At 44.4% G+C, this 22,207-nt stretch overlaps 1 protein-coding gene across 1 annotated transcript in view; it reads right to left on the bottom strand.

Moving 5' to 3' along the window:
* Nucleotides 1-22,207, bottom strand: part of LOC121273204 (transcription factor Sp5-like) — a 31,468-nt gene that overhangs the window by 7,692 nt on the left and 1,569 nt on the right. The window contains exons 2-3 of the mRNA XM_041180196.1: nt 19,918-20,021; nt 19,674-19,822 (exon numbers count right to left, since the gene is read on the bottom strand). Coding sequence (XP_041036130.1) covers nt 19,674-19,822; nt 19,918-20,021 — 253 coding nt within the window. The remainder of the gene's footprint in view (nt 1-19,673; nt 19,823-19,917; nt 20,022-22,207) is intronic.

Raw genomic sequence — 22,207 nt, 5'->3', positions numbered from 1 at the left:
CTGTATCTTGAATGATGGGACAGGTTTGAGGGGCTAAACCTGTGGGCAGCTGATTGCTAACTGAACCTATCAGGGAGCAGAGTTTGTTTTTTTTTTAAAGCAGCTGATTTCCTCCATCATAAGGTCAGAAGTGGGGATGTTCACTGATGATTGCACAATGTTCAGCACCATTCACGACTCCTCAGATACTGAAGCAGCCCATGTCCAAATGCAGCAAGGCCTAGCCTGGGCTGACACATGGCAAGTAATATATACTCGGACCACACAAGTGCCAGGCAACGACCATCTCCAACAAGAGAGAATCTAACTATCGCCCCTTGACATTCGATAGCATTACCATCACTGAATCCCCCATTATCAACATCCTGGGAGTTACCATTGACCAGAAGCTGAACTGGACTAGCCACATAAATACTGTGGCTACAAGAGCAGGTCACAGGCTGGGAATCCTATGGCGAGTAACTCACCTCCTGACTCCCCAAAGCCTGTCCACTATGTACAAGGCACAAGTCAGGAGTGTGATGGAATACTCCCCACTTGCCTGGATGAGTGCAGCTCCCACAACACTCAAGAAGCTCGACACCATCCAGGACAAAGCAGCCCTGCTTGATTGGCACCCCATCCACAAACATTCACTCCCTCCACCACTGACACACAGTAGCAGCAGTGTGTGTACCATATATAAGATGCACTGCAGGAACTCACCAAGGCTCCTTCGCCAGCACCTTCCAAACACACGGCCTCTACCATCTAGAAGGACAAGGGCAGCAGATACATGGGAACACCGCCACCTGGAACAAGCCACTCACCATCCTGACCTGGAAATATATCGTAGTTCCTTCACTGTCACTGGATCAAAATCCTGGAACTTCCTCCCTAACAGCACTGTGGGTGTACCTACACCACATGGACTGCAGCAATTCAAGACGGCAACTCACCACCACCTTCTCAAGGGCAATTAGGGATGGGCAATAAATGCTGGTCTAGCCAGCAACATCCACATCCCATGAATGAATTAAAAAAAAATTTTTGGAGATAATTCTGATTTTTGCACACATGGAGCAAACACTGTTGGGCTACCAGCATAAAGTCAGAAACAATCATCTGTGGGATTGGAATCTTATGATGTTTCCAGGAACGAGTGTTAGTTCTTTATTTCACCACTCAAGCACTTTACTGAAGATGTTGAAACTGTTTGGGTCCTAACACTATCCTGGCTGAGATCAGCTAATGTAAAGATTGAACTTCCTAGAATAGCGCGTTTAGCTACACAACAGACTTGAGATAAGTTATAGCTCATGGAATAATAGGGACAATAGCAATGTGGATACAAAATTGGCTGCGTAAGAGGAAACAGAGGGTAGGGGTCAATGGATATTTTTCGGGCTGGAGGAAGGTTTGTAGTGGAGTTCTCCGGGGGTCGGTATTGGAACCCTTGCTTTTCCTGATATAATGATCTCGATCTTAGTGTGCAGGGGACAATTTCAAAGTTTGTGGGTGATATGAAACTTGGAGGCATTGTAAAGTATGAGGACGACAGCATGGAAGTTCAAAAGGACATAGACAAGTTGGTGTCAGAAGGAAGCTCAATGCGGAGAGATGTGAGGTGATGCATTTTGGTAGGAAGAACAAGGAGACACAATACAGAATAAGGGGTACAATTCTTAAGGGTGTGCAGGAGCAGAAGGACCTGGGTGTTTATGTGCATAGCCTGAAGGTGGCAGGACAGGTGGAGAGAGCAGTTAATAAAGCATATCGTATCCTGGGCTTTATTAATAGGGGTATAGAGTAGAAGAGCAGGAAGGTTATGCTGAGCTTATATAAGACACTACTTAGACCTCAGCTAAAATATTGTGTACAGTTCTGGGCGCCACACTATCGGAAGGATGTGAACACATTGGAGACAGTGCAGAAGAGGTTTACAAGAATGGTTCCAGGGATGAGAAATTTCAGCTATGAGGATAGATTTAAGAGGTTGGGACTGTTCTCCTTGGAGAGAAGACTAAGAGGAGATTTGACAGAGATGCTCAAAATGATGAGGGGACTGAACAGAGTAGATGGGGAGAAACTGTTCCTGCTTGTAAAAGGATCAAGAACGAGAGGGCACAGGTTTAAAGTGATTTGTAAAAGAAGCAAATGTGAGGTGAGAAAACATTTTTTTCACACAGCGAGTGGTTCAGGTCTGGAATGCACTGCCTGGAAGTGTGGTGGAGGCAGGTTCAATCGAGGCATTCAAGGGAGCATTAGATGATTATTTGAATAGAAACAATGTGTAGGGGTACAGGGAAAAGGCAGGAGAATGACACCGAGTCATAATGCTCCTTTGGAGAGCTGGTGCAAACACGATGGGCCCAATGGCCTCCTTCTGCACTGTAACATTCTGTGATAAACAATTATAAACAAAACCACCCCAACTCCCAATAGCTCACTGCCTTAGCGCACCACAAGCATTTTGCTGACTCACCCAGACCAGCAAGTTCCCAGATCAATCGCCAAGCTACGCTGAATTAATTAATCTCAACCAGTTGGTCCTTGGATGGGGTGGGGAGGGACAAAAAAAAAAAATCATCCAGGATTCCTGATCCACAAAGCATTCTACTAACCCTTGTTGTTAAAGGGCATGTAGGTAGATATCCAATATGACTGGGATTGGACCCATCGGCAATGCATACCTAGTCAAATATCTCGTCCAGCTCCAACTACTTGAGCTCATGTGAAGTACAGGCCATTTTGGCATACCCCAGCAAGTGTCTGCACCTTTGAGAGAGAAAATTAGGAGAAATATTAATTTGTGTGGAATTTTTTTTAAAAAATGCTGGCAACATTTAAAGCAGGAGTTGAGCTGCATGGCAGTGCTGAGCACTGATTTGTTGACAAAAAATTGTCTCAAGATCACCCTTCACTTAAGGGGCTGAATCGCAACATCTTGCCAAAGCTGTTTTCCTCTTGGTGAAAACTCCACGAGGCAAAACCTGAGGGGTAGCCATAAAGTCCATGAGGATTGATTATAATTGTCAGAGCTATTTTAGTGTTAACAAAAGGGCTTATTCTTGAATTCAGTATCAGTCTTGGTGCAAATTCTCTGTTACGTAATTCTGCCATAGGGGAAAAAATTGCTTCATTTTCTCTTCCCAACTTGTGGTCATTAAAAACCCCATTGTAGCAACTGAAGTTCCACAAAACATGTTTTGGAGGGCGATAACTTCAGCTGTCAATATGGCAGCAAGCGGATGTAATCCAGGTTAAAAGCCTCCAATTAAGCCAAAATTCATAGGTGAAATTCAGTCAGCAAAGATTGCTAGATCAAATAGGGAAAAGTACACTTCAACTTGCTCACTACCCACCTATCAAAGCAAATTTAATTGATTGCACTTACAGCACAACATTACAATAGGAAGGATCACAGAGAATTGATCCATAGATACCCAGGGAACTTTCCATCTGCTGTCACTGTCACAGTATACAGGACAATTCTGGGTTATATGTTTAAAATTTAATCCACATCATCCACAAAATTAAAGAACACACAATTAATCCCAAAATACACTTGAGCGGCTATAATAAATGGTCAAATCAGACTTCAAATTCATGGGGGAGAATTAGAAAAACAATTGGAAGGTGATCTGAACAAGGGCAGGCCTCCTTTGTTTTATTACAACAGTTATTGCCAAGCAAACCTTCTGTCGGGATGGGTTTTTAACTCATTATTTGTGCTTGTTGTGTATTTACACAGGCTGTGTTTTCAGACAGGTTTTAAGAGCCAACTCAATACAATCAAATCTAGCTTCAAAAGTGGAACTTCAAACCAATTCAATATATTTACGTACAATCACATTGGAGTTAAAAGCTGATCAAAACCACATGGATTTGAATAAAGCGCTCATTTAGCCCCCACTCTAATTCACATCCTGGTTATACTTCACACTGGGGCTTCAAGTGGCTTTTCAGTGGGATCTAGCCCTTGTGCACTTTAAAAGTTGCCCACTTTGAGCCAAGACCGGAATTAATGCTATTCCAGTTTTTGACAGTATCACCATTTCAAGCCATCAGCTGTGCCGCAGCTGGTAACAGTCTCACCTCAAGAGTCCGAAGGTGCTTGGTACAGTACTCCATGTTTTGAGCACAAAAATCAAAAGGTTAGATTCCTGTGCCCGTACTGAGGGAGCGCCGCTCTGTCGGAGGACAGACATGAATCTGCCCTCTCAGGTACATAAAAGATTCCATGTCGTCAAAGAGCACCAGGGGAGTTCTCCCCAGTGTCCTGGCCAACATTTATCCCACAAATCAACTCTACAGAAAGAGGTTACCTGCTCATTATCACATTTGTTGCTTGTGGGAGCTTGCTGTGCACAAACTGGCTGCAGTGCGTTTCCTACATTAAACAGCGATCACACTTATTCCATGGGGGATGCCCCAAAGGTCATGAAAGGCCCTATATCAATGCAGATCTTGTCTTTTTTTTAACCCAATATTGCCCAATCATTTTAAGGCAAGGCACCACATGGATGTACCCTGAACACAGGTTTTCTTTGGCGTGTGGGCTTGTAGACTGGAGCCAGATTACAAAACTCGCTTGCCCTGCAGCTATGAGACCACAGAATGTGCTGTGACCACAGTCTCTTCAAGGACAATTCAGCTAGTCCAATTCCCCCACTCTTTCTCCGTAGCGCTGCAAAGTTTTGCGTCAGCCGCCTCTCCAATTCCCTTTTGAAAGCCACGATTGAACCTGCCTCCACCACACTCTCAATCAGTGTATTCCAGACCCTAACCACTCGCTGTGCAAAACAGTTTTCCCTCAAGGTGCTGGTGCTTCTTATACCAATCGGATGGGGTGGTTCCACCACAGCAAATGGCGGAATTTGACTTTAAAAACAAAAACCTGGAATTAAAAGTCTAATGATGACCATTGCCGATTGTCATAAAAACTTGTCTGGGTCACTAATGCCCTTTAGGGAAGGAAATCTGCTGTCCTTACCTGGTCTGGCCTACAAGCGACTCCAGACCCACAGCAATGTGGTTGATCCTCTGAACAAAGGCAATTAGGGATGGGTAATAAATGCTGGCCTAGCCAGCAACGCCCACGAATAATATTTTTTTTTAAAAGTCGGTGTCTGCTGGCTCTTGACCCTTCTGTCAATGGAGCAGTTCCTCTTTACCTCTGTCCAGTCCCCTCATGATTTTGAAATCTCCTCTCAGCCGTAGAGAGCAGACCCAGTTTCTCTAACATACCTACGTAACTGAAGTTCCTCAACCCTCGAACCATATTTGTAAATCTTTTCTGCACCCTCGCTAAAGCCTTCACATCCCCCCTGAAGTGTGGTGCCCAGAATTGGACATAATACTCTAGCTGAGGCCAAACTAATGTTTTATAAAAATGATTCATCAGAACTTTCTTGCTCTTGGTACTCTGCCTCCCAGGATTTCCTACGCCTTTCTAACGGCTTTCTCAATCTGCCCTGCCATGGAAATGAATCATCTGGAAAACTCCCCCAATGGCTCACGGGCCTACATGGTTAGTAGCTGAACACACCTGGTCTAGGAAGGCCCCAGGTTCAATCCCCAGGTTAGCCGATCTCAGCAAGGATAGTGGCAGGACCCAAACAGCTTCAACATCTTCAGCTTAAGGAGGGTCAAATCACCGAACACAGTAATACAGCAGTGGAGGCCATTCTGCCCATCATGTCTGCGGGGCTTGTGAAAGAGTTATCCAGTTAGACCCGTTCCTCTTCTCTCTTTCCATAGCCCTGCAACAATTTTAAGTATACATCCAACTCCTTTTGAAAGTTACCATTGAATCTGCTTCCACTGCCCTTTCAGATCACCTCACCGTCTGCAAAAAGAAAAAGAATCTCGTTTCCCTTTTGGTATTTTGCTAATTACCTTCAAATCAGCCAGAGCTTTCACTTTTTGGATTGGTACCTGTATCCATAGGCCCCTGCTGGAAACGTACACATGGATCAGGCGAGGACAGCATCAGTGGAGAGCCACGGTGCCAAAGTCACGATAGCCTGATATTCACTGTCCTGAATCCGTGACCGATGGTCATTTTGGCAAAGTCCTGGAGGGTGTGTGTTAACAGTAACCCCGGGGCAAAGGTAAAACTTGATCAGAATGGTTCAGTGCTATATTGGGCAACTCAGTTAGCAACTGCCCTGCCAGGAGGTCAATAAATATGGATCCAAGACAGCAATAATAAAAAACCTTCTGTAGGTGTGATCGGATATTGTGTGGATGGGATATTGTGCTGTAAAAAGCACCTTAATGAGCATTGGAAACATTGGCACTTCCCACCCAGATTTTTGAGGATAAAGTACAGAGCATCCATTCCAAGACAACATATTGTATACATAGGGACATGAAATGCAAGACTTTTGACAGGGGAACATGTAAATAACAACTTATATCTATATAGCATCTTTAATGTAATAAAACACCCCAAGGCACTTCACAGGAACATTATAAAACAAAGTATGACCCCATGCCACAAAAGGACATATTAGGTCAAATGACCAAAAACCTAGTTAAAGAGGTAGGTTTTAAAGGAGTGTCTTAAAAGGAGGAAAGTGAGGCGCAGAGGTGTAGGGAGGATATTCCAGAGGTTATAGCCTAGGCAACTGAAGGCATGGCCAATGGTGGAGCGATTAAAATCGGGGATTTTCAAAAGGACAGAATTAGAGGTGCGCAGTGGAGCTCTAGGAGTTTGCAGAGATAGCAAACCAGAATTTTTAAAAATCAAGGTGTTACCTAACCAGGAACCAATGTAGGTCAGTGAGCAGAGAGATGGGGGTGATAGGGGAATGGGACCAGCTGTGAGTTAAGAAACCGACCATAGTGTTTTGGATGACCTCAAGCTTACAGAGGGTAGAGTGTGGGGTGACCAGCCAGGAGTGCAGAAGAGAATAAATAGAAAATGAAACAAAAAAAGGCGGCAGAGAGAAGGAAAAGTGACAAGGGAACTAGGAAATAAAGCTTAAAGGTGAATGAAGAGCAGGGGAGTGCAATTGGTGGGAGACCATTGCACAATGGCACAACACAGCAAACATATCGTCAAATGAGGTGATCAGCAGCTTCACACTGGATAGAAGGACATATCCTACCCCATAGCAGGACATGTGGACAGAAAATCACAATTGAGAACTGCACAGTTTATACAAGCAGAGAAATGTATCTGACCACCAGCAGATTCTATTTGCATCTGTACATCAGGAATATTTTACAAGATAAGTTAAGTTTCCAGAGGTTTCCCCAACAATGGGATTAAAAACCCAGGACTGTCGACTTATTTTTAAACTGGTGATGATTTGTTGTGGAAAAATGTATATATTTTTTTTAATGATTTTGACTGCCTGGTAAGCCACACTGAGCAGAAAAATGCCAGACTCAACCCCTGGCCTGTGTAGAATTAGCAGATCCTAACTCAAGGGTGCAGTTTCCCTCAATACTCCTGCACTGGGGGAAAATATTAAATATTAGCCCAGGTTTCTGTTCCCGATCATTAGCTAGTGAGCTATGCTAGAAAGTGTGCATATCTGGGCAGGATTGGGTTCTGAGGTGATATTCCCTTGGAATGAAATAGCCCCAGCGAGACCTGCCTGTGAAAAATGGACACTCGAGCACCTGTAAAGCTTGTTGAAGCATTAGTCAACACATTCAGAATGGAGAGCACGTTGAGAAAAGAAAGTTTACCTAATTCTCCTCACTGGTGTACAAATTCTATGAGAAAGGAGACATACAATGGAACAGGCAACTCTGGAGCTCTTAACAGTTTTATTACTTGATTGGAGATTAACAACATCAAAATTAGCACAGCCTCAGAAATTACAGGGCATCAATTCTAGCTGCTTAACTAAATCATCTATTCTATCCCTTTCTTTGCCCTATCACTATATCATATTTCACACACTACTTTTCAAATACCCAATTGCATTTTACTCCTGCCTCAACTTATGACAAAGAATTCCATACTTGTTAAATAAAACCTCTTTAATCAAAACCGAATCCTTCGAAACTGCACATTTCATTCTTCCACTGCTTAGTCTGGGTCACCCTCACAGTTACCAATTCACTGACCGGTGCCAACACTCATTGAATGTTTAGCCTCAAAGACTTTCAAAATCTTAAAAGCTTTATCAGGTCCCTCTTTCACTAGAACGGGGTGCTAATGTTCCAATCCTCTCACAAAGACCGAATCAATTAGAATCAATTGGAGAGACCAAACGCAGACTGGGTGACCACTTTGCAGAACACCTTCGATCTGTCCACAAGCATGACCCAGACCTCCCTGTTGCTTGCCATTTCAACACTCCACCCTGCTGTCATGCCCACATGTCCGTCCTTGGCCTGCTGCATTGTTCCAGTGAAGCTCAATGCAAACTGGAGGAACAACACCTCACCTTCCGATTAGGCACTTTACAGCCTTCCGGACTGAATATTGAGTTGAACAATTTTAGATCATGAACTCTCTCCTCCATCCCACCCCCTTTCTGTTTCTTCCCCCTCCTTTTTGTTTTTTTCCAATAATTTATATAGATTTTTCTTTTCCCACCTATTTCCATTACTTTTAAATGTATTTCCACCCGTTGTTTATCTCTATCTTTTATGCCCTTTTAGTATTATTTCACCCCACCCCCACTAGAGCTATCTGTACCTTGTCTGTCCTGCTGTCTGTCCACTCTTAATTAACACATTCCTTTAGATAATATCACCACCTTCAACATCTCTTTGTCCTTTTGTCTGTGACAGCTTTTGGTTATCTCCACCTATCACTGGCTTCTGTCCCAACAAACCCCCCACCCCCCCGCCCTCCAAACCAACTTATATTTCACCCCTTTCCTATTTTTACTTAGTTCTGTTGAAGGGTCATGAGGACTCAAAACATCAACTGCGCTCTTCTCCGCCGATGCTGCCAGACCTGCTGAGTTTTTCCAGGTATTTCTGTTTCTGTTTTCAATTAGATCCTCATTTGGATGGTGTTGAGTCCATTACACACAAGACAACACAGATATAAGGTAATTTTACAAGAGAGCCAGAGACAAGGTGAAGAGCACGTTTTAAGGCAAGCTATTATCTAGAAGGCACTGGTTGAAAGGCCAGTGGAAGCAGATTCAATAGTAACTTTCAAAAGGGAACTGGATACTTACTCAAAGGTGATGGGAACAAGCAGGGGGCTGACTGGATAGCTCTTTCAAAGAGCTGATACAGGCACAACTGGCCAAATTCTGTGCTGTGAGATTGTCTGATGTAAGGCTCTAAAATGGCACGCAGAAACTAAGGAATTATGCATTTTACTTTTCCCTCCAAGTACCTTTTTGGAATTTTGGAAAGTTTGTTCACAGGTTTAACTCTGTTAACATTTAATGACCCACAACTAATCAATTCTTACAATTCAACACACACAGACAGAATAAAGTTCTACTCTTTAGCAGAAAACATTCCATCCCAGTAATATGATTCAGTCCAAATATTAGTCAAAAATCATAAAACTTACTGTATGGCTATTGAGGCAAGATGAGGATGGTGTGATTTCTCCTCTTGCTAGCACCTGGATAGTCTGACTAAATATTCACTTTATAACAGGCAACGTCATTCATCCTTGTATAATTCGGAGGGGCTGAAAAAAAACTGTAAAACCCCCTCGGGCTGTATTTTTAACATGGAATGAGTACTGTAAATTTAACCAGCAATCCAAAGTGTAGCGAGGCACCTCAAGAGTGGTATGGAAAGAAACCAATCTGTTTTGCACTTCATGTTAAATTTGAACTGTTATGTAAGGTAGCTTTACAAATTTTAAAGTATATTTACAAAAAAAAAATCGTTTTAAAAAACAACTGCAGAATGAATGTTGTTAAAATGCAATGTTTGTCCACATATAATTAAGAAAAAAACAGGATTCTGAACCAACCATGAGAGTTGACAACACTCCCTCCAGAACCGCTAAGTATATAAACGGGACATGGTAATGAAGGGGTTCCTAAGCAGTAACATTGAGGATGGATGTGTGTTATTTACTGTGGGCTCCGGATGCTAGTGTGAAAAGGAGGAATTCGAAAAACTGATTCATAAAATCGCTTTAGACATTAAAGTGACTTCAAAAGTACTTCATTGGCGGTAAAGGGGTCGTGAAAGGCGCTATATAAACGCAATTTCGGAAAATATAATTAATATTGCAAAAGGTACCATAAGCTACACGTTTACCATTCAAAGCATCACTTTCCCCTTTTGACTTTCACCAGCAAAAATGTTCATATATGTAATTATTCAGAAGGAGAACAAATTTAAATTCAGAGCTGCAAGAAAAAAAATTCAGTCTGTGATCTCAGGATCTAAGGAAGTGGCGGAAATTGACAACAGGATCAAAAAGGCTCATTCAACAGCTTGCTATGTAATAACGTGGGGTGGGTGGGAGGGAAGAGAGAGAAAATGAGCCAGCATTGCTTGCAAATCAGTACAAAAATAAAACACATCTTGATTTTAAAAAAACTGCTGTAAATGTGTTTCGAGGACACCCCTTTAAAACATGAACAGAATACAAAAAAACAGCCAGTGGGTAGGACTGAAAATAAGGAAAGTCTTCTCAACTTGACATTAAACGTCTTTGAAATGACATTAAATTAAACTAACCTGCAACAAACGCTAGCAGATAAATTGCCTCCTCAACCCACGATTGTGGCCATTCACCAGGACTTCAGTGATGTTTTAAGGTAAGCTGATTTCCAAAAGATAGGGGGAACCTCCTCTCCTTGCTACTTCCCACTGCTCTGAGCAATGTTCATTGGAATATAATCTGGGTTTTTTTTGGGAAAAAAAAACCACAAAAGTTTTTTGGCCCCTTACCAGCCAATAAAAGGCAAGGCTTTAGAAGTCAGCCGCCTGGCAGTGATTCGAATGGCCCACGCTCTTATCAATCAGGCGTCAAGTCTTCAAAATGCTTGGGACCTCTAAGGGAGGGGCCGCCTGGATCAATGTGTGCCGGGGCTAGTGTGTCTCTGATAGGATGGCAGGGTAGACAAACCCCTCAGACCGACTGGAAGAAGTCATCACCATCTGGGAGATTCTCGGCATACAAAGATAATTGGCTTGACTTGATCAAAAAGAGAATTGTCCCACAGGAAATCACCCTCATTCAAGCACTATTTGCGGTTCAATTCGTGACAATTGAAGGCTTTAAGTGGACTATCTTTTAAGCCTAATTAAGGGTTAAAAGCAACACACACAAAATAAAATCCTTCTATTTTCCTTTGCATCCCAAGTTTACTTTTTCCCCCCAAATTCAATCAGATAAAGTCCAATTTTCGAAATTTGCAACAGACTTTTTTTGAATTTATTCGCTTTATCCAATCTCTTCATGACTTCGAAGGCTGCAGAGTAAACTTTAGTCTTCAGTTTTATGTTCTGATTCATCGGGGTTTTGGTTTTGAGGTGTCAGGAAGCAGGGGCGCTTTTTGGGAAAGTTCGCCCCTCGTTTTGTGGGCTGGATGTTGGCTATTTTCTGAAAATGTTGCGGCAGATGTGTGTATGTCAAGGCTTTTAAACTGGAAGACTCGTCATCTGGATAGAGCCTTTTTGAGAGGAAGGAGTCACCAGGATTTGCTTTAGCGTCTCTTCAAAGTGTCCGGCTCACTGTCACAGCAGCACGGCTGCTGCAGTTCAGCCAACTCGGTCGGGTTAACCGATGAGGCTCTGTTGCCAATGCAGGTACTGAAACTCTCCTGGTAGAGGATTATCCAAGTCATTTGTTACCTCCAAATTTGACAATTCCAACACTCCCCCTGGCTGGTCTCCTATCTTCCACCCACCATAAGCCTCAGTTCATCCAACACTGTGCTGTCCATGACCTAATTCCCCTCTCACCCCTATGTGAGCTCTTGGCCTGGCAATGCCTCCATTTTAAAACTCGCACCCTTGCTTTCGATTCCCTCTATGGTCTCAGCCCTCCCTATCTCTGTAATCTCCTCCAGCCCCACAACCCTCTGAGATATCAGCATTCCTCTAAGTGGTTGGGTTGGGGTGGGAGGCAATGGCACAAAGGTATTGTCACTGGGCTAGTAATCCAATAGGCCCAGGGTAATGCTCTGTTGGACCTGGGTTCAAATCCTACCACAGCAGATGGTGGAATTCAAGTTCAATCAAAATCTGGAGTTAAAAGTCTAATAATCATGACTATGAAATGATTGTTGTAAAAACCCATCTGGTTCACTAATGTCCTTTACAGAAGAAAATCTGCCATCCTTACCTGGTCTGGCCTACATGTGACTCCAGACCCACAGCAATGTGGTTGACTCCCAAATGCCCTCTGGACAAGGACAATTCAGGATGGGTAATAAATGCTTGGCTAGCCAGCAATGCCCACATCCCATGGATGAATTTTTAAAAAATTCTCACCTCTTGAGCATCCCCATTCTTAATCGCTCCACCATTGGCAGCTAGTCCTTCATCAGCCAAGGCCCCAAGTTCTGGAATCCTTAAACTACCTCTCGCTCCTCTTTAAAAACACTCCTTCAAACCAAGCCTGTGGTCACCTGTCCTAATATCTACTTATACAGCTTGGTGTCAAATCTTGTTTGATAATCCTTTTGTTTGATAGTGCCTTGAAGCAGTTTACTATGTGAAAGGCACTATATAAATGCAAGTGTTTTTTTTTAACCCTCTGGTGTATTCAAGCCAGAAGCTATCAATTGGCACAATTACTTTTTACATTTGTTTTTATTCACTCATGAGATGTGGGCTTTGCTGGCTGGGCCAGCATTTATTGCCCATCCCTAATTTTCCCTTGAGAAGGTTGTGGTGCGCTGCCTTCTTGAACCGCTGCAGTCCATGTGGTGTAGGCACATCCACAGTGCTGTTAGGGAGGGAGTTCCAAGATTTTGACCCAGCGACAGTGAAGGAACAGTGATATATTTCCAAGTCAAGATGGTGAGTGACTTGGAGAGGAACTTCCAGGTGGTGGTGTTCCCATGTGTCTGCTGCCCTTGTCCTTCTAAATGTTAGAGGTCATGGGTTTGGCAGGTGTTGTCGAAGGAGCCTTGGTGAATTCCTGCAGTGCATCTTGTAGATGGCACACACTGCTGCTACTGTGTGTCGATGGTGGAGGGAGTGAATGTTTATGGATGGAGTGCCGATCAAGTGGGCTGCTTTGTCCTGGATGGTGTCGAGCTTCTTGAGTGTTGTGGGAGCTGCACTCGTCCAGGCAAGTGGAGAGTATTCCATCACACTCCTGACTTGTGCCTTGTAGATGGTGGACAGGCTTTGGGGGGTCTTTGATGGGATGTGGGTGTCACTGGCAAGGCCAGCATTTGTTGCCCATCCCTAATTGCCCTTGAACTGAGGGGCTTGCTAGGCCATTTCAGAGGGCAGTTAAGAGTCAACCACATTGCTGTGGGTCTGGAGTCACATGTAGGATCAGGTAAGGACGACAGATTTCCTTCCCTAAAGGGAACCAGATGGGTTTTTACAACAATCAATCATAGTTGTCATGGTCACCATTACTGAGACTCGCTTTCAATTCCAGATTTATTAATTAAATTTAAATTCCACCAGCTGCCGTGGTGGGATTTGAACCCATGTCCCCAGAGCCTGGGCTTCTGGGTTCCTAGTACAGTGAGGTTACCACTGCACCATCATCTCCCCAATTGCTGAACCCTTTCCAACAGAATTTTTTGTTTACGTGCGCACCTGGACAGTGAGGGTTGGCAGACTATTCAACTGCAAGGGCATCACTGTTGAGCTTGATGCCATCTCAAATGACACACACACATACACACACACACACACTACTGGATAGTCATCAGGAGCAGGCACACCTGACTGATTTTTTTTTCCGTCCTAAGCACAGGGTTTCTCGAGCCAATTTGCATGAACCCTGGCGCCACTCAGTAAGATCAGTTAACTCACTGAGGGTGCAACCTGGAATATGCTGGTCTGTATAGCTCAGCTTCATGTTCACTTTACCAACAGAACCATCCAGAACATTTTGTATTTATTCCAGCTGCAGTTTTTGGACTTTTGTTTTCCATGGTGAACTGGAAATAGGGACGATTGGCAAATTATTTCTCCGCAGTCTTGCTCTGTAACTCAAGAGAAGACCAATGGAACCTTCCTGGGGAAACAGCTTAAGCGGTGGTTTGTGCCATTTCTTCAGGGATTGTGCCACAGTTACAACAGGAAACCGGGGAAACCCTGTAAACATAGGAACTGGAGGGGGCTACTCTGGTCCTTGAGCCTGTTCCCCTATTTAATTGAATGGCAGCTGATCTGTATCTTAACATCATCAAAGCCCCTTGATTCTGTAAGTCCGAATACCTTCTCAAGGGCAATAAATGCTGGCCTTGCCAGCGACACTCGCATCCTATGAAACAATTCAAAAGGAACGTAGGAAACGCAGCAGACAATTTGTGCACAGCAAGATCCCACAAACAGTGTCGTAATAATGGCTAGGTAATTTGTTTTTGGGATGTTGTTGAGGAATAAATATTGGGCCAGGATAACATCCCCGCTCGTCATTAAAATAGGAAATTCCTTAAAACCTGCCTCTTTGACTAAGCTTTTGGTCCTAATATCTCCATATGAGGCTCAATGTCAAACTCTGTCTGATAATTGCTACTGTGAAGCTCCTTCCAATGTTTTTGTGACATTATAGGTGCTATATAAATACAGGCTGTTTTTGTTCAAATGCTATTGGGTTGACTGCCTGATGACTTAGTGCATCAAAGGTATTGTAATGAGCCACAGAGGCCAGTAAGGACCCCAGCATTGACCTGTGGGCTTGTGGTCAGTTGGTACATCCCTCCCGAGATCGGAGTGGGAACAAAATCAGCTGGGGCTTCCTGCTCCAGAATGCCACCTGCTGGAAGTGTGGAGGCTTGACGGTGAAAGAATTAGGAATCATGGGGCCCAGACTGGTAGGCTAGTTTACTCTCAGTGGGTAGCACTCTTGCCTCTGAGTTAAAAGGTTCTAGGTTCAAGTCCCACTCCAGTGCTTGAGTATAAATATCTAAACTGACTCTGCAGTGCAGTACTGAGGGTGCTTTATCTTTTGGATGAAACATTAAGCCGAGGACCCGTGTACCCTCTCAGTCGGATGTACAAAATCCCATCATGCTATCTCAAAGAAGAGCAGGGGAGTCCTCCCTGGTGTCCTGACCAATATTTATCCCTCAATCAACGTCACAAAATCAGATTACCTGGTCATTATCACACTGCTGGGTGTGAGAGCTTGCTGTATGCAAATTATTTGCTGCATTTCCGACATTATAACAGTGACAGCCCTTATAAAAGTGCTTCATTGGCTGCAAAGGGACTTAGGTTGTCCTGGGGTTGTGAAAGGCATGATATTGATGTAAGTACCCTCTTTATTTTTACTGGCACCTGCAGTTGTCAGGTTGGACACTGAGGGATGGTTGGTGAGGACTATGCCCATGTGACTATCATACCCCAGCAAAGAGTTAGGATTTACAGGAGGGAAGGAGAAAAAGGGAAAGTGCACACACAAACTTGCATGCAAATATACCTATGCAACTACTTCAGTTCACTGCATCAGTTAATAAATAGAGCATTTGCAGTTCAACAATGTATTCAGCTGTCCCCATGTGATTTTTTCCCCCATCTGTGTCTCTTTGCCACACGAGTTTCACTGGGTTGTTTTCTGTCTTATAATTTTCAAATTTTAGAGAAGTTAAGCACAGGAACTCCAGCTGTGTTGTTGGCTATAACCACTGCGGGTTGAAAGCTCTCCATCTGCTCCTTTTATGTGCTATGTGGCTGTTTGACTTGTCTACACTACAGTTCTGATACCTTTTGTACCAACAGGTGCTTATAAACCTCAACTGAAATTCAGAAGTAGGTGGTCCAGTGTCGATGTGGTGATGCTGATCTACCTTGATTTCCAAACGGGCAATGCTCTGATTTTAAAGTTCATGTCTTTGTGACCAAATACTTCCCTGGTCTCACGCCTCCCTATCTCTGTATCCTCCTCCAGCCCTCCAACTCCGCGAGATGTCTACACTCCTCCAACTCTGGCCTCTTGTGCATTCCCGATTTCCATTGCTCCACCATTGGCGGCCGTGCCTTCAGCTGCCTGGGTCCCAAGCTCTGGAATTCCCTCCCTATCCCTCTCCACCTCTCTACCTCACTCTCCTCCTTTAAGACCCTCCTTAAAACCGACCTCTTGGACCAAGCGTTTGGTCACCTGGCCTAATATCTCCTTCTGTGGCTCAATATCCAATATTGTTTGATGACACTCGTGGGGACATTTTTGCTATATTAAAGGGGCTATATAAATGCAAGTTGTAGTTGTTGTACACGGGCTCCTTGCACGCAGTGAGGCCCGATTTCTTAGCCAGGCATTCTGTAGCAATGTGGAGCAGCGCTGAAGGTCATGGATGAGGGAAGCCCTTGAGTCCATTTGATGCCAGTGCTCCAGGATGCCAACCCTGTCGTCTCCCCAAGCACAGCGTCCTGCTGTTTCTGAAGCGAGTGCACTATCCTGCTCTCAGCCAATCTTCCTGGCACCTGCTTCTCTGTGCAAAGGTGGCAAGCAACTCCAATTGCTAATCAGCCTTTGTATAAACCCCACCGCTTGCCTACCTTTAGGGTTGCCAACCCTCCAGGATTGACTTGGAGCCTCCAGGAATTGAAGATCAATCTCCAGGACACTCTGAAGAAAATCTTTGGGACATTTTAAAATTTTCTTCGAACATTTCTCTTTATCAGATATAAAAATATTGAAAATGGGGGAAAAAAAGGCTGTTTGGCTGACTGTCCAGCATCATCCAATTGGGTAATGAGTCTTTTTTGCTTTCCAATTGGCGTATGAAGGCAGTGAGTCACAAGGATGGATGTGTTGGCCGACTAGTGGGGCAAGTCATGTGATGGAACCTCCATGAATACATTTAATCACAGTTGGCAACCCTAATGCTCTCCAGTAGGTATAAAAGAGCAAGGGAATCTGTCCTGGTGTCAAGTTCAAAATTTATCTCCCAGCCAATATTCACTAAATCATAGATGATCTGATCGTTATCTCATGCCAGTCTGTGGGAGCTTGCTGTGCACAAAGTGGTTGCTGTGTTTCCTGAATTCCAACAGTTCCCACATTTCAAAAGTACTTCATTGGCTGTAAAGCACTTTGAAACATCCCAAGGTCTTGAAAGGTGCTATATAAATGCAAGTCTTTCCTCTTTTTTACATATTCTCTGCTGTTGGCTGCAGGGTGGTCTGAGTCGAACATGAGCTGACTGGCTGCTTGCCCTCATGCCCAGGATACAGATGGTGTATTGGGACTTAATAGCAATGACTTTAGTTTTAAGTTATAAAGTTAATGTGATATTAACTTCTGGCCAGTGGAAAGTGCATTTCCAGTTCAGGAATAATTTTGTCTGCGCTGTGTTATTTCCATCTTCCTCTCCCAGTAATTTTCTTTAATTATTTACTTGCTCAGATCCTGGGACTTTGAACACATTGTATAATTTATCCGGCGTTCATGTCGGACAACTCCCGGCTTTTAAGCACCTACCTGAGACCACCTTCAGATGGGTTGTTTGTAAGGAGGTGGGCAGGTTTGCCGTTGCCAGGTACTACCGATGTTACCGTGAGCTGCCCAGCCAGAGGCGTGCGAGAATGGCATTGGTCTGACTCAGTGTGCCTTCCATTCCTGAGGGGGTATAGCTGGCAACAGTAGGCAAATCCTAGGTGTGGTGCTGCCTGGCATCAGCTGCTGCAGGTGAGTTCTCCCCAGTGTCCTGGCCGATGTATATCCCGCAACCAACATGATACATTATCTAGTCATTTTCACATTGGTGTTTCCGGGAGCTTGCTATGCGCAAATTGGCTGCAATGTTCCTATATTGGAACAGTGATGACCCTACACAAGTAATTCATCAGCTGCTCAATGCTGTGGAATGTCCTGAGTTTGTGAAAGATGTTTTATCAGTGCAATTCCTTCTAATATCTATCCTGCCTCCAGCCCAGTGCTGCTCCCTTTCATCATGAGTTATCCTAATCAGTGCTGTTTCTGTGGGACTGGGGATTGTCAGTTCAGTGGCAGGAAGGTTTACCACAGGTGGCAGTTGTTCTGGTGCCACAGCCATGAATGGTTTGGCAAAGAACGGCAAAATGAGTTTTTTGCTGGAACCAACATTGTTTTTCTACATTCATTGAATATGAGCATCGCTGGCTAGGCCAGCATTTATTGCCCATCCCTAATTGCTCCTTGAGAAGGTGGGGGTGAGCTGCCTTCTTGAACCGCTGCAGTCCATGTGGTGTAGGTACACAGTGCTGTTAGGGAGGGAGTTCCAGGATTTTAAACCAGCGACAGTGAAGGAACGGCGATATATTTCCAAGTCAGGATGGTGAATGACTTGGAAGGGAACTTGCAGGTGGTGGTGTTCCCATCTATCTGCTGCCCTTGTCCTCCTACATGGTAGAGGTCGCAAGTTTGGAAGGTGCTGTCGAAGGAGCCTTGGCGGGTTGCTGTGGTGCATCTTGCAGATGGTACACACTGCTGCTACTGTGCATTGGTGGTGGAGGGAGTAGATGTTGAAGGTGGCAGATGGGGTGCCAATCAAGTGGGTTGCTTTGTCCTGTATGGTGTTGAGCTTCTTGAGTGTTGTGGGAGCTGCACTCATCCAGGCAAGTGGAGTGTATTCCATCACACTCCTGACTTGTGCCTTGCAGATGGTGGACAGGCTTTGGGGAGTCAGGAGGTGAGTTACTCGCCACAGAATTCCTAGTCTCTGACCTGCTTTTGTAGACACAGTATTTATATGGCTAGTCCAGTTCAGTTTCTGGTCAATGGTAACTCCCAGGATGTTGATAGTGGGGAATTCAGTGATGGTAATGGCATTGAATGTCAAGGGGCGATGGTTAGATTCTCTCTTGTTGGAGGTGGCTATTTCCTGGCACTTGTGTGCTGTGAATGTTACTTACCACTTATCAGCCCAAGCCTGAATGTTGTGCAGATCTTGCTGCATTTGGGCACAGACTGCGTCAGTATCTGAGAATTGTGCAATCATCAGCGAACATCCCCACTTCTGACCTTATGATGGAAGGAAGGTCACTGATGAAGCAGCTGAAGATGGTTGGGCCGAGGACACTACCCTGAGGAACTCCTGCAGTGATGTCCTGGAGCTGAGATGACTGACCTCCAACAACCACAACCATCTTCCTTTGTGCTAGGCCTGACCCCAGTGGAGATTTTTCCCCCTGATTTCCATTGACTTCAATTTGGCTAGAGGTGCCTATCTTCCCGCCGATGGTTAGATAGTTCCTGTAGCATCTTGCATATAAAGGAACATCCTCTTTGCCTGCTGTGTGATGCCAGTCAGCTCACGGGGGAAGAAAGGTCTGAATTTTGGGCTGTTGCAATGCCAGGGTTGCCAATTCTGGTTGGACGTATCCCTCACGATTTCATCACAGGACCCTCACCTCCAACCATCCCCGAGTAGTCGAACAAAATTTTCTCTCCCATCCTTACAGCCACTAAATGACAACTGTAAGATTTGAGTTCAGATTACCCAAAAAATGGGGGTCAAATTCCCCAAAAAAGGGGCTCAAGCTCATAAGCAATTTTGAAGTAGTTTGTGAAGAAGCAACAGTTTAAATATTATGCATAAACTAAATAGACAGTAAAACCATACGACCCGTGACAGGTGAGAGTGGTTTACTGACTCTGGAGGACAAACAGAGGGGAGTCGCAGGGCGAGTGTGGTCTCTGTAGCTGATGGCCGAGGGTGGCAGCCTCTCCCGCTTCTTAACTGAGGCGTTAGAAAGTTCGCCTCCAGTGTTCCGCTTGACAAAGGCTGCGACCAGCATGGATCCCTTTGGAAAATTTCTACCGATCCGAAGCGATTTTTGTTTGCTCGTAACAGGCTTTTTTTTTAACCTTTGCTCAGGCAGTTGGTTTATGTCCAGGTCATCAGGTCCAACCTTATTGCGATTGTCTGTGCTAGAGACCTGTCTTCAGCATAGGCAACAGGCCTGGCCTGTTTTTCAGCTAGCAAGCTGCTGCGGAAGCTTTCTTCATAAGATGTCTGTAATATGCAATAAGTTTCTTCATATTTTATAAGCTCGTTGGTTAGTGATTTCTTAGACAACAACAGCTTATATTTATATAGCTCCTTTCATGAAATAAAATGTCCCAATGCCCTTCTATGCTGTAGTGTTCTATGGTTCTATGGATGCAGGTCAATGGGACTAGTGGAATAATATTTCGGCACAGACTAGAAGGGCCGAATGGCCTGTTTTTCTGTGCTATAGTGTTCTGTGGTTCTATGGATGCAGGTCAATGGGACTAGCAGAATAATATTTCGGCACAGACTAGAGGGGCTGAATGGCCTGTTTTTCTGTGCTATAGTGTCCTATGGTTCTATGGATGCAGGTCAATGGGACTAGTGGAATAATATTTCGGCACAGACTAGAGGGGCTGAATGGCCTGTTTTTCTGTGCTATAGTGTTCTATGGTTCTATGGATGCAGGTCAATGGGATTAGCGGAATAATATTTCGGCACAGACTAGAAGGGCCGAATGGCCTGTTTTTCTGTGCTGTAGTTTTCTAAGGTTCACAGGAGCATTAGAATTTGAAGTATGACCCCAAGCCACATAAAGGGCTATTTGATCGGATGACCAAAAGCTTGGTCAAAATGGTAGGTTTTAATAAATACTTTAAAGGAGGAGAGTGAGGTAGAGAGGTGGAGAGGGATAGAGAGGGAATTCCAGAGCTTGGGGCCCAGGCAGCTGAAGGCACGGCCGCCAATGGTGGAGCGATTAGAATCGGGGATGCTCAAGAGGCCGGAATTAGAGGGGCGCAGATATTTCAGAGGGTTGTGAGGCTGGAGAAGATTACAGAGATAGGGAGGGGCGAGGCCATGGAAGGATTTGGTGTTGTTTAACTGGGAGTCAATGTAGGTCAGTGAGCACAGGGATGATAGTTGAACAGGACTTGGCGTGAGTTTAGACACGGGCAGCAGATGTTTGGATGAGCACCGGTTTATGGAGAGTAGAATGTGGGAGACCAGCCAGGCATGCATTGGAATAGGTGCAGAGGTAGCAAAGGCAAGAATGAGTGAAAGTGTTCGAAGCAAAGGACCATTATTTTGTCCTGGGTTCCAATAGCAGTGTTCAGGAGATTAAACTATCATTCCTGGTTGTCTGTCTGTTCCTACTGCCCTTAATTCCTGCTCTTCCGCTTGCTAAAGCAATTGGAGACGTCCACCCACTTGTGGAGCACTTTGTGTGTGTTCGCTAGGGCCCAGCAGGTATCACTCTTACCTCTGACTCAGTTCAAGTCCTACTCCAGGAGTTGCGTGTAACAACTCAGTGCAGTCTTGGGGAAGTGTTGCACTGTCGGAGGTGCTGTCTTTTGGATGGGGTATTAAACCTGCCCCTTCAGGTGGACATTAAAGATCCCATGGCACTATTTTGAAGAAGAGCAGGGGATTTTTCCCAATGTCCTAACCACTATTTATCCCTCAATCAACATCACAAAAAACAGATTAACCAGTCATTGCTGTTTGTGGGATCTTGCTATGTGCAAATTAGCTGCCACATTTCTGACATTCCAACACTGACTACACTTCAAAAGCACTTCATTGGCTGCAAAGCATTTTGGGATGTCCTGTGAAAGGCAAGCCTGTATTTCTTAATATAAATACTGCAATGAGGTTGGCTTTTGGTATAAAAGCAAAAAACTGCGGATGCTGGAAATCCAAAACAAATATAAAAATAGCTGGAAAAACTCAGCAGGTCTGACAGCATCTGCGGAGAGGAACACAGTTAACGTTTTGAGTCTGAATGACTCTTCATCAGAACTAAGCAAAAATAGAAAAGAGGAGAAATATAAGCTGGTTTAAGGGGGGTGGGACAAGAAGAGCTAGGTAGAGGGTCAGTGATAGGTGGAGATGGCCAAAAGATGTCATAGACAAAAGGACAAAGAGGTGTTGACGGTGGTGATATTATCTAAGAAATGTGCTAATGGTGCACATCTAATTAGCACATGTTTTGGCCATCTCCACCTATCACTGGCCCTCTATCCTGTTCTGTTGAAGGGTCATGAGGACTCGAAACATCAACTTTGCTCTTCTCCGCCGATGCTGCCAGACCTGCTGAGTTTTTCCAGGTATTTGTTTTTGAACTGATAAACAGTACTCAGATTAGAATGAGTCACAACACTGAAAAGAAAAAGGAAGAGAATTGGCGGTGTGTCATGAGGGGTTGAACT

This window comes from Carcharodon carcharias, chromosome X (assembly GCF_017639515.1).
Source record: "Carcharodon carcharias isolate sCarCar2 chromosome X, sCarCar2.pri, whole genome shotgun sequence".
In the NCBI taxonomy this organism is placed as follows: domain Eukaryota; kingdom Metazoa; phylum Chordata; class Chondrichthyes; order Lamniformes; family Lamnidae; genus Carcharodon; species Carcharodon carcharias.
The sequence above is the reverse complement of the archived record's forward strand: the minus strand, read 5'-3'. Positions and strand labels throughout refer to the sequence as shown.